At 39.2% G+C, this 16,696-nt stretch overlaps 1 protein-coding gene across 1 annotated transcript in view; it reads right to left on the bottom strand.

Moving 5' to 3' along the window:
• CNTNAP5 (contactin associated protein like 5) overlaps window positions 1–16,696 on the bottom strand; it is a 1,040,194-nt gene that overhangs the window by 400,227 nt on the left and 623,271 nt on the right. The window contains exon 11 of the mRNA XM_027562987.1: window positions 4,268–4,374. Within this exon, the coding sequence (XP_027418788.1) occupies window positions 4,268–4,374 (107 nt within the window). The remainder of the gene's footprint in view (window positions 1–4,267; window positions 4,375–16,696) is intronic.

Genomic DNA, 16,696 nt, shown 5'->3' with positions numbered 1-16,696 from the left:
AATGGAGAAACAGACATAGAGAATAGACTTATGGACATGGAGAGAGGGGAGGAGAGGATGAGTCTAGGGAAAAAGTAACATGGAAACTTACATTACCATATGTAAAATAGAGAGCCAACAGGAATTTGCTGTATGGCTTAAGAACCTGAAACAGGGGCTCTGTATCAACCTAGAGGGGTGGGATGGGGAGGGAGATGGGAGGGAGGTTCAAAAGGGAGGGGATATATGTATACCTATGGCTTATTCATGTTTGACAGAAAACAACAAAATTCTCTAAAGCAATTATCCTTCAATAAAAAATAAATTAAAAAAAAAATCTGGACTGAAAATACTATGTCACCTCCAGTCATCCTTCTGGTGAATAGTATACCACTCGGGATAAAACTGCTAACCAAAACAACTTACAGAGATAATAATATTTAATGTCAGTTTACTGGACGAATGTTGATCTCACATTTCCTCCTCCTATGAGGACCCTGCCACAGATGGGAAAGGACATGTCCTTTACTTATCAATTCTTTCTAAGCAGGAAGTTTTGAACAAAGTGTGTTTGAAAAGTCACAAAACTTGCATGCCCAAGTTCTTTATGTTTCATCAGATGAAGAGGAAAGAAAATTGAAATGGAATCATGACATATCTACTTGTAATACTATGCCTACTATGCTTAAAGACTTTGAGAATTCCCGTTGTACCATTCTTTAGAGTTCATCATGCCCTTCATTAAGCCAGACCCCTCTGTTAGCCACAAAGCTAGACAGAAAGAAGCAAATTCTGTCTAAGTCAGCCCTATTGGTTCACATTTACTAGGATGCACCAAGAATGAGGAAACCAAACTAATCCTGAAGAGAATGAAAAGACAAAAGACCAGTAGTCAAGAAATTATGTTTTTAATATCATCAGAAATGTTTTAAAAATGTGAAGGTCTTTCATCACATTTCAGAACATTTCAAAAATGTTCTGATTATGCATGACTGTTTCAAGAAAATAAACCCCTGTTGAGCAAGGACATTACCATTTCCACACAAGCAGGGTTGTGAAGTTGTTTGTTTTGCTTTTTACCTGTCTTCTGTATTTTACCAGCTCTCGTTTCTGATCCCCCTCATTCAGAGCACATGCTTTATGAAGACAGAAATGCATGGCTTGATTTACTCAATCAACTCAAATCTGACTCAAAACAGTGCTTCTCACCCATTGGGAGGAGGAAGAGGGATTAGTCAGAGGAGGAAAGTTCTTAAACTGCACAGACATCCAAGGTATGTGTGCCAAACCTCACAGCCACCCAGGCACCTCTGATCTGCCCTGGCTGGGTGCCCAGAGGGAAAGAATGGGTTTAATAGTATTGCAGCCAATGGTATAGACATTGAGCAATGTTACAGAAAGGAAGATTGGAAGGTGTTTAAAATAAGGAATGGTATTTTTAAGGCTTGATATGTTCAGTTTCCTGCTCATCAACTTTGACAGTGTTCCTTTGAAAATCAGAACTTCACTTCCATCGACTTTCAAGTTCATACTACTTTTATAAAGTTGGAGATCTATTTTTAGCCTGATAGATGTATAAATTTAAAGGAGGAGAATATCTGTAGAGATGGACTTAACGAAATATTGCTGAAAGTGAATAGAATAACCTTTAAAAATCTTAGGAATCTTATCCTGTGACTTGGCAGATATTTGGATAATTTTGACTTAAATCTTCAGGCTTATCTCATCTCACTATTAACTTGACGGCCATTCGTTTGCCTCTGAGTTTCTTACAGCAGCACTTCAGTACAAACTAGACAGTCTTGTATGTGTCCTATAACGTATCTGTACAATTACAGTCTTTTCTTTAGGGATACATTTCTGGAACCAGACTCAACATTTATAGATTTGATATTTATTGAAAATCTTAAATAAAATCTTGCAATTATAGCCTTAAAATGGTCTCCAAGATCTTGGTGCACACCCCGTCATGTCTAACTCTTTGCAACCCCATGGACTGTAGCTCACCAGGCTTCTCTGTCCATGGAATTTTTCAGGCAAGAATACTGGAGTGGGGTGCCATTTCCTACTCCAGGGGATCTTGCTGACCCTGGGATCAAACCCACCTCTCTTGCATCTCTTGCATTGGCAGGCAGATTCTTAACTACTGAGTCACCAGAGAAGCCTCTATACTACACTTGATCTTAGCCAAAAGTCTGAGAAGCAATTTAGTTAGCTTTCCTTTATAGGATCCACAAGAAAACTGAGGTCTGGAGTGTCAAAATTGTCTTCTTGTTCAAGTGCAAGAGCTTGGTCAAATTTAAATCTAATCTCTGTCAGTCTAGTGTTCACTATTCCAAATATCTAAATAGAAAGTTTTAAGAAATTTATATCATTATAAATCCAGGCAGTGTTTTTCTCTTCCACAGGCAATTAATAGCAATAACATCATCCCACAATGGCCATTGGGCTACTTCTTCTCTGATTTGCTTAGACTCCTCTATGACCATCATTGGTGAATAGTCAATTCTAAGGTATAAAAGAGGCTATAGAATGACTCAGGGGTCTTAAAGGATGAGAGCACCAATGCTGTTCATCCTGGACCGGTTCATCCTGGACCAGACCCAGCTGGCAATTCCCTTTCCCTTTCTGCATTCTGTGTGCCATCCCAGGAAAAGCGGAGACTTAAGAAACACCAGTGAGATCAGGCCCTGAGGGATAGTCTCCCTATAGTCCTGAGAATAGCTCCAGCCTTGGCTTGGCTCTTACATTAAAAGGCCCTTCTTACTAGAAGGCCCTTCTCCTATGCTTCTACCTTCTAAGTCAATTTCTAAGTCCATATTTTCTGTGAAGTCTCCTACAACTGAAGCCAGCACTTTTCAGTCATGCATGCGTACTCAGTCATGTCCAACTCTTTGTAACCCCATGCACTGTTGCCTGCCAGGGTCCTCTGTCCGTGGAATTTTCCCCACAAGAATACAGAAGAGGGTTGCCATTTCCTCTTCCAGGAGGTCTTTCTGACCCAGGGATCAAATCTGCAATTCCTATATCTTCTTCATTGGCAGGCAGATTCTTTGCCACTGAGCCACCAGGGAATTCCCCTTCCAATCACATATTTCTCAATTAAACTTCAGTTCATGTCATACAGCTTACAAACAATCCTCCAAATGTCAAACCTTCTCTATTTCAACATGTGTTTTTTATCATAACCCTGACGAGAATATAAAATTGTGGGAATCAGGACTCACGTTCTTCCTTTACTTTTTCCTCCTCACTCCTTATTCTTTGTGTGCTCCAATCTCCTCAATTTCTGCTTCCTTTCTTACTATTTACAGCATTCTCCAGCTATCTCCAAATAATTGCAGATTCCGTTTCCTTTTTCTTTTCCTTGTCTACCACTTCCCTACTACAGGATCAGCTCAAACCTTCCATCTGAAGCCTCCCTATCATGAGCATGCAGACAGTGTCAGTACTTATCCACAATCTGCGAGTTCCATTGCCTCAGATCCCATGGTAAGGGGAACCCTCTTTCCCTCTTGACATTAGGTACCCACATGACTTTGCCTGGCCAATGGAATATGAGTAGAAGTCATGTTTGGCACTCCCAGGAAGAAGCTTTTCTTTTTTTTTTTTTAATCTTTGGTCACACCATATGGATGTAAGATCATAATCCCAGGGATCAAACCAACACCCCTTCAGTGAAACCATGGAGTCTTAATCACTAAACTCCCAGGAAAGTCCCAGGTAAAAGCTTTTAAAAGCACATGTTTTCTTGGGCTTCCTTCTTCCTGCCATAGCAGTATTCCAGATGATGAAGTCTCTGTCAGCCTCCCAGAAGGAGAACGCCTTTGGAAGAGTTGGTCCCCTGTAGACCTGTGCTATGTAGGTAACATAGGCATGACTCAGCTGCTTATTACTTAGGCCACTGAGATTCAGGCTGCTTATTGAACAGCCTAATTTAGCCCATTTAGACAATGCAGTTGACTTCATAGCTCACCTTTATATGCCTACAGCACTTTGACTTGTCTCTGGCTCAACAATTACCTGACTTTCTGTCTGTCCTCTTGGTAAACCTTGAGCTCCAGAATGGCATGGCTTTGTACCAGTGCATCCTCCATGCTCTCCACAGTGCTTGGCATAGAGTAGCCTCTCAAGAAACACACAATGAATGAATAAATAAAAAGTGCCCACCCTATGTTGAATATATTAATATTCTGACACTATTCCTAGCATTCCTGGAGTTTTGCCCTAGAATGGGGAATCTGGGAATTTTGCCATAGAATCTGTGGGGAATCATGAGTCTACTCACAGTTATGGCAGGTGGCACCTACGTAACCTGTGTCAGTGCAGTTACAGTAGAAGGTCGTCCAGGACTGGGAGCAGCTTCCTCCATGCTCACAGTAGTTTGGCAAGCACCTAGTGAGAGATGGAGGAAAATCAAATTAAATAAACCAAATCAATGGAAATAAGGCGGGGGGATGTCTTATATTCAACTGAATGAGTTAACGGTGAGAGTCAGTCGGCTACGCTACTATGCCTAAGTGAGACTTGAATATGTGAACATAAGACAACAATTTCCCCACAGAGGTGGGGTCCTTTACAGTGCCTGGTTCTCCTGGCCAAAGGAAGGCTCAGAGCTGATTTAGGCAATTAAATGAAGCATTTCAACATGGGGGCACATTTTCATTGACTTGAAGTTAATTTGAAATAGTCAGAATTTGTAAGGTTTTTCATTTGCCACAGAATAAAATGGACAAAGAGTGTAATTTTGCATTTTGGAAAGGTTTTACATTTTTAAAGGTAAGGGGAAAGGGGCAGATAATTGAGGTCATAATCCTCCTGCTTCTCTGTTGGGTGACAGACAGAAATCTATTTTAAAATACTCATGAAATTTGAATAGATGCTACATGTTCAGTTAACATACAAGGAAACTCTATAATTATTAAAATAGCCAATAACACCCTTAAAATGAGGCCTTAACTATTTGTATTGAAAACAGTATGATCATTTTGAAAAATATTTCACCATACACTTTAAAAACTTTCTGAAACACTCATGTAATTTGACCCAGCAATCACACTCAGATGACTCTTTCTTAAGGATGTATCTAAAACTATAAAAACTATATGTACTAATTGTCATTATTCACAATGATGTTATGATGAATCCCTGTACTTTTTCTACATAAGATTTCTTAGGAAAGTTGTCATAATTAATATTAACAGGCTATCAAAAAGTCACTACAAATGAAATTAGCAAAAGGATTATAACAGACTGGGACTGAATTAAGTAGAAATTCAAGATATGAAGCACAGCCACAGTGAAATAAAACAAACACTTTATAGTGAAAAAATAACTAGAAGGACAAATGTTAAGTGCCATTTGGTTAATGGGAGTGAAGGCAACATTCAGTCCTTCTGGACAAAGACCCAGCTCAGCCATTTATACATGGTGTCTGTAGGTAATTCTCTTCACCTCTTACGTACATATTTTAAATTCTCTACACGGCAGCCACTGTTGCTATTAAAAAATAACCAGCAAGTTTTCAACATGTGTAATAAACAAAATTAAAAGTAAAAGCCATGATAAATACTGAAATGTTTGAAAACAATCTTTTTGGGAAGAGTAAAGTCTCACGAATTTCACCAGGGACAGGACACAAATGGTGAAATTACAGAAATGGTATAATACAACAAAAGGACTCATTGTGGAGCGTCTAAGAATGTGGGGCAAGAAAAATTAAAATGACTTACCCTAAATGTCCTATATAAGTACAAAAACTTCCAGCAATGATTACTTCAAAGCCCAGAAACTAATATTCCTGCCTATGTTCAGACATATTATTAGAAATTTTCTGCTCACTACAGCAAACATACAATTGTGCCAATAGGGCTTCTGTTTGGGAAAAGCTTATTGATAACGCCATAGTATCCAGCCATGGCTTAGAAACAGGGAAAAAAAGGGAGGGAACAGGATGCAGTAATTTTACTCTAGAACATGATCAAAAAATCCAACCAATCAACGAATAAACCAAAAACGGGCCCTTGCCGACTCCAAATTCTACCCTCTCTCTGGGTCCCATACACCCAGGTAGCTGGAAAAGAAAAGACAGTCTTATTACTCAAGACTGGCACATGTTTCCTCCCTCAACTCCACTAACCTCATGCTGTGGGGAATTTAAACTTGAAACATCAATGTCCTCATGAACAAAAGCCAAGCAAGAGCCTCTGCCTCTGGTTGTGCGCTGATGGACAGCCTGAGAAGGCCTCCCTGCCTCCACAAGTTTTCTTTTGCATCCCAGAGCCTCCTCATTTCTGAACACTGCTGCTCTGCAGGGTGATTTTCTCTAGACCTGTCCCCTCTAAAATGCTCAAATTCTTACATGACATCTCTATAGCTGCTCCAACCCAGCCCATCCTACTCCACTCCCCCAATCACACAAACATACACACATACACTCACACATAGATTCAGCGTCCATGAGTGACAAATAATGGTATTACTGTTCCTCTCCCTCTGCCAACAAAAAGTTAATTGCTTTAAAGATGGAAAGCTGAGCACAACCAGGTCAGTAGATATTTATCCTATAGTTCTTCTGGTTTTGGCACCAAGAAAGTTTAGATCAGCCCCTTTTTTGATGACTGAAGCTAAAAGGAAAAAACTCAGAAGTTCTCATTGGCCATGTTTTCAGCCATGAGAAGAAAGCTTATCTGCAGTGAAAGAAAGACAGAGAAAAAAATGCTAAGTTTCAGAATGCAGAAGAAAAGAGAGGAGAGCATCCTGACAATGGTCATTAGTATATCCCTATTGTTTCAAAGATTAGGCTGAATCCCTGACCTTTCTGAGGGCCTGACTGCTTTAATCTAGCTTAGATTCTGTGAGACAATCCAAGATCTTTCTAGGAAAACCCCAATTTTAGTCAGGCTAGCTTGAGTTGGGACTCTCACATTTCCAACTAACAACCTTAACTTTTTATAAAACCACATCCTATAAATACAAACAGAAATGGGAACACATTTTTCCTTATAATTTTACACTTTAAATATTTTTAAAATTCAAGATTGCCAGGTTATCCTGGGCATGTAGGGAGAGAGATCTTATGGAAAACTGTAAGAACAACTTGGTTACTTTGAACATATGTAAAAAGCCTCACACAGACTGTGTTTTGTGTGTGTGTGTGTGTGAGTGTGTACACGTGCGCACACTCAGTCGTGCCTCACTCTTTGCAACCCCATGGACTATAGCCCATCAGACTCCTCTGTCCATGGAATTTTCCAGGCAAGAATACTGGAGTGGGTTGCCATTTCCTTCTCCCAGGGATCTTCCCCACCTAGGGATCAAACCCACATCTCCTGTGCTGGCGGAGGTTCTTTACTCCTGTACTACCTGGGAAGCCCCACAGACTTCGTATTGCAGCATTAATAAACTCAATTTACCAACAAATGTGTAGGCTAGAAATTCATTTGCTTACGGTCACTCAAAACTGATGTATTTCTGAGAGAGAGAAAGGAAAAAAATCTAATATTCCTAGAACAAGCAAGAAAATGAATGAGTACTTACAGGGCTGCCTTTGAGCTTGGTTCATTTTGGTTCAACACACACTGTAATTAGAAAATCTCATTTGTAAAGTAGACATGCAAAATAAAAGATGTATAACCTCAATTTGCTTATTTAAAAAGGGCAGTTTTAGGAGTATAATTTCCTTGTTCTTTAATCAGTTCATTTTAACTGGTGTTTTGTTTCTTTTTCTCTCTACTTGGCATACACTAAGCATTTAAGACATGAACCCTTAAAGAGGTCAATGTGGAACTACGGATGTGAAAAAAACTCATTAAATGTGAGGACAGTTACAATCTTAGGTGTAAGGTGCTGCATTCAAATTGCTAAGAGATAATCATTCTGAATAGCTACCTTCTAAAATCTTAATGATATTTCATATATAGCTGAATTGGATGGATGTGCCTTCCTGTAGTGTACGATGTTTAACACAGCTTTCAGCATAAACACAACTGTTGATGTCATACTCTTTAGAAGCCCAAAGAAGCATCAAGATGTGTGCCAGCAAAGACTTGGAGGGCAAGACAGATGCATCAGAAGCTGTGTGCCTCTTTATAGGAGAAGCTTGTACATAATATGAAGGGGGTTGAATGAAAGAGTTGATGGAAAGGCACAAAAGAGTTAGAAGTATAAGAAGGAAAACATAATATAACAGGGACAAAAGTTATATATGAGTTTTATATAAGAATGTATATTTTCCACCCAAATCAAAACTTCTTCCAAAACAGAAGGATCATTGTTAGTTGGGGCTGGAAACAAGGCAGGTAAGAGATAAAGCTGGAGGAAGTGTCCATCCATAATGGCCCATGGACCTCATTAATGGTCCCATCCAGCCTTCAGTGGTATATGGTTCTGGCTTCACTGTTGTTTGGCAGTGTGCTTTCTTGTTCACAGTGAGAAATGAAGGGGGAAAAAATGTCTCCTTAACCATGCATAGCAGGGGAAATAGATAAACTGCTTCAAAGAAGAGCGTATTTTACAGAATATTGAGAGATTGATCTACCTGAAGACTAGAATCCCATTTCAAGCATCCTGGCAAGCATATTTTCTGCAAAACACACCTCCTCCGCATTGGAATTGTGAAGAACAAAGGGTCCCCTGCCATTTTCCTTGAGAAAGATCACAGTGATTCTCTCCCTAACTTAGTTTTCCCTAAGGCCAGGTACAGCTTTCTAGCTGGAGCAGATCACATCTCAGGGAAAGCATTAGGAAAGCAATGGTACTCAACATAGTTTTGAAAAAAGCAGTCTGTGTTTGCAATTTAGAAAGTTTCACAGAATCAATATAAATTATTGGTTTCCCTTAAATAAAAATCAGATTACTGAGAATAGTCATAGCAAATTTCTTGATTTTCCATGCCAAATTTATATTTTGAGTTTAGTCTTTAGTAACTTCAAATTTTTATTTTGAGTTTTGTCTTCTCTTTTGAATTCCAGACCTATAAATCCAGCTGTCTGCTTCATAGTTCCACTTGAGTGTCCATCAGATGTTTCAAACTGCATGTCCAAACCTGAATTTCTGATCTCTTACCTTGCCTCCTGACCCCAACTTCACTACCCATATTCTTCACTATCTGAGGAGGGCAACTCCACACTTACCACTGTTCAGACTTCAACACTTGCAAGCCCTGCCCCCGCCCCACTTCCTTCGTAGCACACACCTCACGGACAAGCACGTGTCTCTGACTCCGCTTTAAGACTCTATCCTGCATCTGACTACTTCTCAACACCTTCTGCCACCATTCTGGTCTGAGTCAACAGCATCTCTTGCCTGAACATCTGTGTTTATTAGCCAACTGGTCTACCAGCTCCATCTCTGATCCACTCAGCACATTCCCAATACAAGAGCAAGAAAGACCATATTAACATCTAAGAAAGATAGTATTGAAACCCTTCAAGGGCTTTTTGTTTTTATCAAGATAAAAGCAACATTCTTAAATGACCATTTCCTGCTGATCTGTACTTCCATCACTTCTCCAAATTCATTCCTAATCTTTTCCCTTTTCTACATCTCCCCCAACCACGCTGTTATCTTTGTTGTCCCTAAAGCACACAAAAGATCCTGCTTTGTCAGTGTCTTTGCACTGAGGTTCTCTTTGCCCAAATGCTCTCCCTCACATGTCCAGACAGACCATGATTCACCTCCTTCTTGTCTCTGTTCAAAAGGCACCTTCTCAAAGAAGTCCACAACAGTCATGCTATTTAAAATTGCATGCTCCTGCAGTCCCACTGCTGAACATTTATCTGAAGAAAATTTTAATTCAAAAAGATACATGCACTACTATTCACTGAAAAAAGATTCTTTGCAGCACTACTTACAATAGACAAGAGGTGGAAGCAACTTAAATGCCCATTGATAAATGAATGGATACAGAAGATGTTGTGTATGTACATACAATGGAGTATTACTCAGCAGTAAAAAAGAATGAAATAATGTCATTTGCAACAACATGGATGAACCTGGAGATTATCATACTAAGTGAAGTAAGACAGATAGTGAAAGACAAATATCATATCATATTGCTTATATGTAGAATACTAAAGAGGATAAAAAGGAACTTGTTTGCAAAGTATAAATTGACCCACAGATATAGAATACAAACTTATGGTGACTAAAGTGCAAAGCGAGGAATAAATTAAGAATTTGGTATTAACATATGCACACTACTATATATAGCATAGATACACAACAAGGACCTATGCATAACACAAGGAATACTACTCAATATTTTGTAATAGCCTATAAAGGAAAAGAGTCTTAAGAAATGAATATGCTGCTGCTGCTGCTAAGTCACTTCAGTCGTGTCCGACTCTGTGGGACCCCATAGACGGCAGCCCACCAGGCTCCCCCGTCCCTGGGATTCTCCAGGCAAGAACACTGGAGTGGGTTGCCATTTCCTTCTCCAGTGCATGAAAGTGAAAAGTCAAAGTGAAGTTGCTCAGTCGTGTCCGACCCTCAGCGACCCCATGAACTGCAGCCTACCAGGCTCCTCCGTCCATGGGATTTTCCAGGCAAGAGTACTGGAGTGGGGTGCCATTGCCTTCTCCGAAAAAAAAAATGAATATAGGTATATGTATAACTGAATTACTTTACTATACACCTGCAACTAATGCAACATTGTAAATCAACTACACTTTAAGTTTACAAAAGTAAAATAAAATGAAGTTGCAACTCTCCTCCTCTCTGCAACACTAATTCCTTTTCCCAGCCATTCTCCTTTTTCATTCTTAGCACTTCCTAACTTCTAATTCAATATGCACTCTGCTTATTCATTACTCTTACGATTTGTTACCTGTGTACTTCCCTGGTGATGTGTACTTCCCTATGACTCAGACAGTAAAGAATCTGCCTGCAATGCAGGAGACCCAGGTTTGATCCCTGGGTCAGGAAGATCCCTGGAGAAGGAAATGGCTACCCACTCCAGTATTCTTCCCTGGAGAATCCCATGGACAAAGGAGCCTGGCGGGCTACAGTCCATGGGGTCACAAAGAGTCAGACACTATCAGTGCTTTGTTACCTGCCTTCCCACAAAGGAATGCAACTTCCATAAAAGCATAGGTTATTGTCTATTTTTTTCACTGAGTACTTGATGTAGTAAAGAGAGTAGCACTCAATGAGTGGCTGTTGATTGAATGAAACAACATATAGTCTGGGGGTACAATCACCAGCTAAAGCTATCTTTATTTAGCTTAACTGTCCAGTTAACCATAGACCCTCTGACCTTTACTGTTACCTTCCTGACACTGAGCAGCACAATAAGAGCTGACTGGAGTAGAGGGGAGACAAAGAGCTACACCTTTTCTTTTTTTTTTAAGTGGTGAAGAAACATTGAGACAAGTAAAGGGAACCTTCCGTGCAGCCATAGGCAAGAGGCAATTTAGAGGCGGAAGAGAGAAACAAGGTACACAAGGGAAGAGGTAAGATGGACACTATGAATGGGATCCTTTTTGGTGGCCTTCAAGGATGCAAGTAAATTCTGCAATTCCTTTTTATTACTTGTATTTTGGAGTCCTGACAGCTCTATATCTTAAGCAGTTACACAGATAAGTTTCTGCAAATTGGTCAGAAGCATATGCTTTTTAAATGAGGTGAAATAATGCAACTTAACGTTCCTTTGAGGGCTTCCCAAGTGGTGTTAGTGGTAAAGAACCCGCCTGCCAAAGCAGGAGATCTAAGAGATGACGGTTTGATCCCAGGTCCAGGAAGATCCCCTGGAGAAGGGAATGGCTACCCACTCTGGTATTCTTGCCTGGATAATTCCATGGACAGAGGAGTCTGGCAAGTTACAGTCCATTAAGTTGTAAAGAGTTGGACAAAACTGAGTGACTCACACACACAGTGTTCCTTTGAGGACATATCTAGCATTCTTGATAAAGCTGAGTACAATCTTTGATACACTTCATTGAGATTAAAAAGTCTACTTTGGAAATTCAATTTCCCTATCTAGCTTTTGTTATCTTTAACCATATATTTTTTAAAGTGCAATGATCTGTAACCACTTTGTGACTAACCTAAGAACGTTCAACCAAACATTCTTGGTTAGTCGACAAAATATTTCCACCAAGGGGCAATGAATGTGGATTTGGCTTTCCTGAAGTCTTTCCCCTTGCCAATAAGCTTGAAAGGAAGCTTCAATTCAAGCTTATAATCATATCTGAGATGTAGCTGTAAGGTATGTTTTTCTCTGTTTTATAGACAAAGAAAGTAAGACAAGTCTAAATAACTTGTCCACGTGTGAAGTGATGGAACCATACCACCTGTCACTGAAGCCCGTAGTCTCAAGCCCTGTGCAGTCTTCCCACCATCAAATGCCTTGTGATGAGTCTCCTTAAAGTGAACTCGAAGCATGATCTTAGCGCGTTAATTCTGAGAGGGAAGGGAAAGGGGCTCACATAATTTCCCATTGATTCTAGAAACTAGTTAGCAAACTTGGAGCTGTCAGTTTAGAGTACTTAAAAGATCTTTTGGGGACTTTCCTGGGGTCAAGCAGTTCAGGATCTGCACTACTCCTGCAGGAGATTCATGTTCGATCTCGTCAGAGAAGATCCTGCATCCTGCATGCCATGTTACCAACAAGAAAATTTCTTGACCTGAATAAAAATGAAAATACAACATATCAACTTTAAAAAAAAGAGATATTTTTGGTGGGAGAAGAGGTATAGATGGCCATGGGAAACTCAAGTATATGTTCATTATATTAGCACAGTGATATATAATTTAGTCTATAAATCTCATACTGTGGTGAAAGGTTGGGAAAGAAGGTTTTGATTCTATTTCACTCTTTATTACTAATCTGTGAAATCTTTGAAATAATAAGTAAGAAGATATCCTCTGTCCCTGCTCTGCTCTTGTTTTTATTTTTTTATTTTTTTCAGATAATGAAGACTTTTCCTACATTTTCCATGTCTATCTGAGTTAATGTAACTGCTTCCACATTCTGCCTGCTTTAGGAAGAAGGAACTTATAAGTTATTAATTCAAGCCAGACAAAGCCTTTTAGCCTATTCAAAAATTCAAAATTGTACCCTTTTTATTAAACATAAATTTAAGAACTAACTAATCACAGTTGGTAAAGAACCTGCCTGCCAATGCAGGAGATGCAAGAGACATGAGTTCAATCCCTAAATTAGGATGATCCCCTGGAGTAGGAAATGGCAACACACTCCAGTATTCTTGCCTGGAAAATTCCATGGACAGAGGAGCCTGGCAGGCTACAGTGCATGGAGTCACAAAGAGTCGGACACAGCTGAATATGAATGCAATAATCTTACAAATACAGAAAAAATTCAGAGACTCATCAAAGTCTTAAACAAAATAAAAAATCCATTCAGGATTCATCTTTTGTCTTTGCATACAAGAGTATGGGCTTCAGAGTCAGCCCACTAGCAATGCTATGGAGTCCTTGACTGAACACAGCGACCAGGGTATCCCAGAAGCATCAACAACAAGGATCATGCATGCATCTTCATATCTTAGCATAAGTGTTTACTGTAGACATAAAATTTCTAAACCCCAATGTTTGTGATCTCAGTTTCAACAAAAAGATAATCAAAACCTCAGTATTTATATTCTGGGGTGAGGAAGGAATATGATACTGAGAGAAAATTAAAAATGATCCCAACACTGATCTTGGTCAGAGACTTCTACATAATTTATCTTTCTGGGAAGAAACTGACACTTTTGACTTTGAAAAGGTGCTTCAGCATATTTATAGTTGATTTTCATAAGATTAAGAGCAATGTTAGTCTATTGTCACCCTGAAGAGGAACCTTACCTAGGACTTTGAACAGTCTTACATCAAGTCAAGGAGTTTCATAACATGTCTAACAAGGAATATTTAATTCTTCCTTTTTCATAAAATAGGGCCTGCCAAGAGTTGGGTATTTGAACTGATCTGAGATAGGTTTTTTCTCTTGTAGCAAGATTGTATTAAAACTTTGAAAACATTTTGTTAATAATTATTTGGTATTTGTAATTTTTAAGAAAATTCAGCCACCTTTTTTTTTTTTTTTTTTGCTTAGAAAAACATACATACAATAAATGACATCTTAGAGTTTAAAAGATTTTTAAAAAAGCGTAATGTAACTGATTTAGACCTTAAAATTTTTCCTTATTAAAACATCTCAGATAAATTGGGTTCATCAAAGTTAAATGTTCGTGTATCTGGATATTTAACTTTGATAGATATTTGGTATTCTTTTTTAATGTCATAACTTGGAAAGTAAATAAAACATATATGCAATTTAAAATATCTGAAGGTATTTAAATAACTAAATCCATGAATGGCATTAAGCAGTATTCAAAGTCCTTTAGACCTGATTACTAATACTTGCTAGACTATACATAGAATACAATTTTATAAGCTGAATTAAAAAAATTAAAGAACAGAATTTTGAATCTGTAATTTTGAGAAATTGAATATCAATCTTTGAAACCAAAACTAAACCTTCTGAACCATCTGACCTGCATACAAAATTCATCCTTTGTGAGCACCACAACGCTTTCATCAGCAGCTGTATTGACTTCCGTTCAGATCTTGGATTTCCCCTTCACCCTGCTCTTCCATCAGGCTCTGCACAATGCCTAGAGCATCCCCAGGGGTGGCTTCCATTTGCTGAGCCTGAAGCATGAATTCTGTCTCTAACCCCCCTGCTTCTGGGTCTTTTTTGTCACTTTAGTATTTTTTGGTGCAAATAACACATTTTAGGTTCAATCTGCTAGACAAACTTTCCTCCCAAATGCTCTGCTGCTGCTGCTGCTAAGTCGCTTCAGTCGAGTCCAACTCTGTGCGACCCCATAGATGGCAGCCCACCAGGCTCCCCCGTCCCTGGGATTCTCCAGGCAAGAACACTGGAGTGGGTTGCCATTTCCTCCTCCAATGCGTGAAAGTGAAAAGTGAAAGTGAAGTCATTCAGTCGTGTCCGACTCTTAGCAACCCCATGGACTGCAGCCTACCAGGCTCCTCCATCCATGGGATTTGGCAAGCAGGAGTACTGGAGTGGGTTGCCATTGCCTTCTCCAAATTCTCTAAACTCCCCTAAAGAATATTTAAATGAAACTGCTTCTGTAAAACCAGCCAACCTTGCATTTTATTTTTTCTTAATGTACCAGTGGTAGAGGAAGAGCATTACTTCCTTTTACTTGCCTTTTTTTTAAATATTGGAGGGTCATTCATTTTGTATTTTGGTTATATTTTCAGGATATTTCTTCTCATTTTATATGTTTCCCCTACATAGCCTTGGTCAGTCTTTCCCTGTTATGTTCCTTGCTGTTCATGTAACGTGCAAGGACCATTACTATTAATATAGTGGCATTTCCTGACCTTAAATTATATATCTGCTTCAACCTACCAATTCTAGTTCTTGGAATAATGTCCCAGAAATGATTTTTTACATGCACAAAGATATATGTAAAATTATTATTATTATTAACAATTAGCAAAAAGGGCTGCAGTCCGTGAGTTTGCTAAGAGTCGGACACAACTGAGCAATTTCACTTTCACTTTTCACTTTAATGCATTGGAGAAGGAAATGGCAACCCATTCCAGTGTTCTTGCCTGGAGAATCCCAGGGACAGGGGAGACTGGTGGGCTGCCGTCTATGGGGTCACACAGAGTCGGACACGACTGAAGCGACTTAGCAGCAGAAGCAGCAAAAAGGAACTAAAAAGTCTCTTGATGAAGGTGAAAGAGGAGAGTGAAAAAGCTGGCTTAAAACTCAACATTCAAAAATTAAGATCATGGTATCCAGTCCCATCACTTTATGGCAAATAGATGGGGGAAAATCGGAAACAGTGACAGATTTTATTTTCTTGGGATCCAAAATCTCTGTGGATGGTGACTGCAGCCACGAAATAAAAAGACACTTGCTCATTGGAAGAAAAGCTATTGCAAACCTAGACAGCATATTAAAAAACAGAGACATCACCTTGCTGATGAAGGTGCATATAGTCAAAGCTATGGTTTTTCCAGTAATCATGTACAGATGAGAGAGTTGGACTGTAAAGAAGGCTGAGCTCAGTAGAATTGATGCTTTCAAACTGGGATGTTGGAGAAGACTCTTGAGAGTCCCCTGGACAGCAAGGAGATCAAATCATTCAATCCTAAAGGAAATGAACCCTGAATATTCATTGGAAGGACTGATGCTGAAGTTGAAACTCCAATACTTTGGCCACCTGATGTGAAGAGCCGACTCACTGGGAAAAAACCTCATGCTGGGAAAGACTGAAGGCAGCAGAAGAAGGGGACAACAGTGGATGAAATGGTTATATGGCATCACGAATTCAATGAACATGAGTTTGAGCAAGCTCTGGGAAATAGTGAAGGTCAGGGAAACCTGGCATCCTGGAGTCCATGGGGTCACAAAAAGTCAGACATGACTAAGCAACTGAATAAAAACAGCAACAACTCCATTGTTTTGGGAATGTTTACATAAATTATGGTACATCCACACTAGGCATGCTATGAAGGAATTAAACATGCACCTCTATATGCAAGTATATTAGAAAATTTGTGTTGCATAATATAGTATGAATTACAAAACAAGACATTGCAGAGTAACTTGTATAGTATCTGCTATGATTATCCTTGTTGTTAAAGAGAGAAAAAAAGAAAAAAAAAAAAAAAACCTCTGGAAGGAAATAGACCAAATTAAAATTTGTTAATAGTGGTTAATTGTGGGAAT

The sequence above is a fragment of the Bos indicus x Bos taurus genome, chromosome 2 (genome assembly GCF_003369695.1).
Source record: "Bos indicus x Bos taurus breed Angus x Brahman F1 hybrid chromosome 2, Bos_hybrid_MaternalHap_v2.0, whole genome shotgun sequence".
NCBI classification, from domain to species: Eukaryota; Metazoa; Chordata; class Mammalia; order Artiodactyla; family Bovidae; genus Bos; species Bos indicus x Bos taurus.
This window is presented reverse-complemented; position numbering and strand designations above follow the sequence as displayed.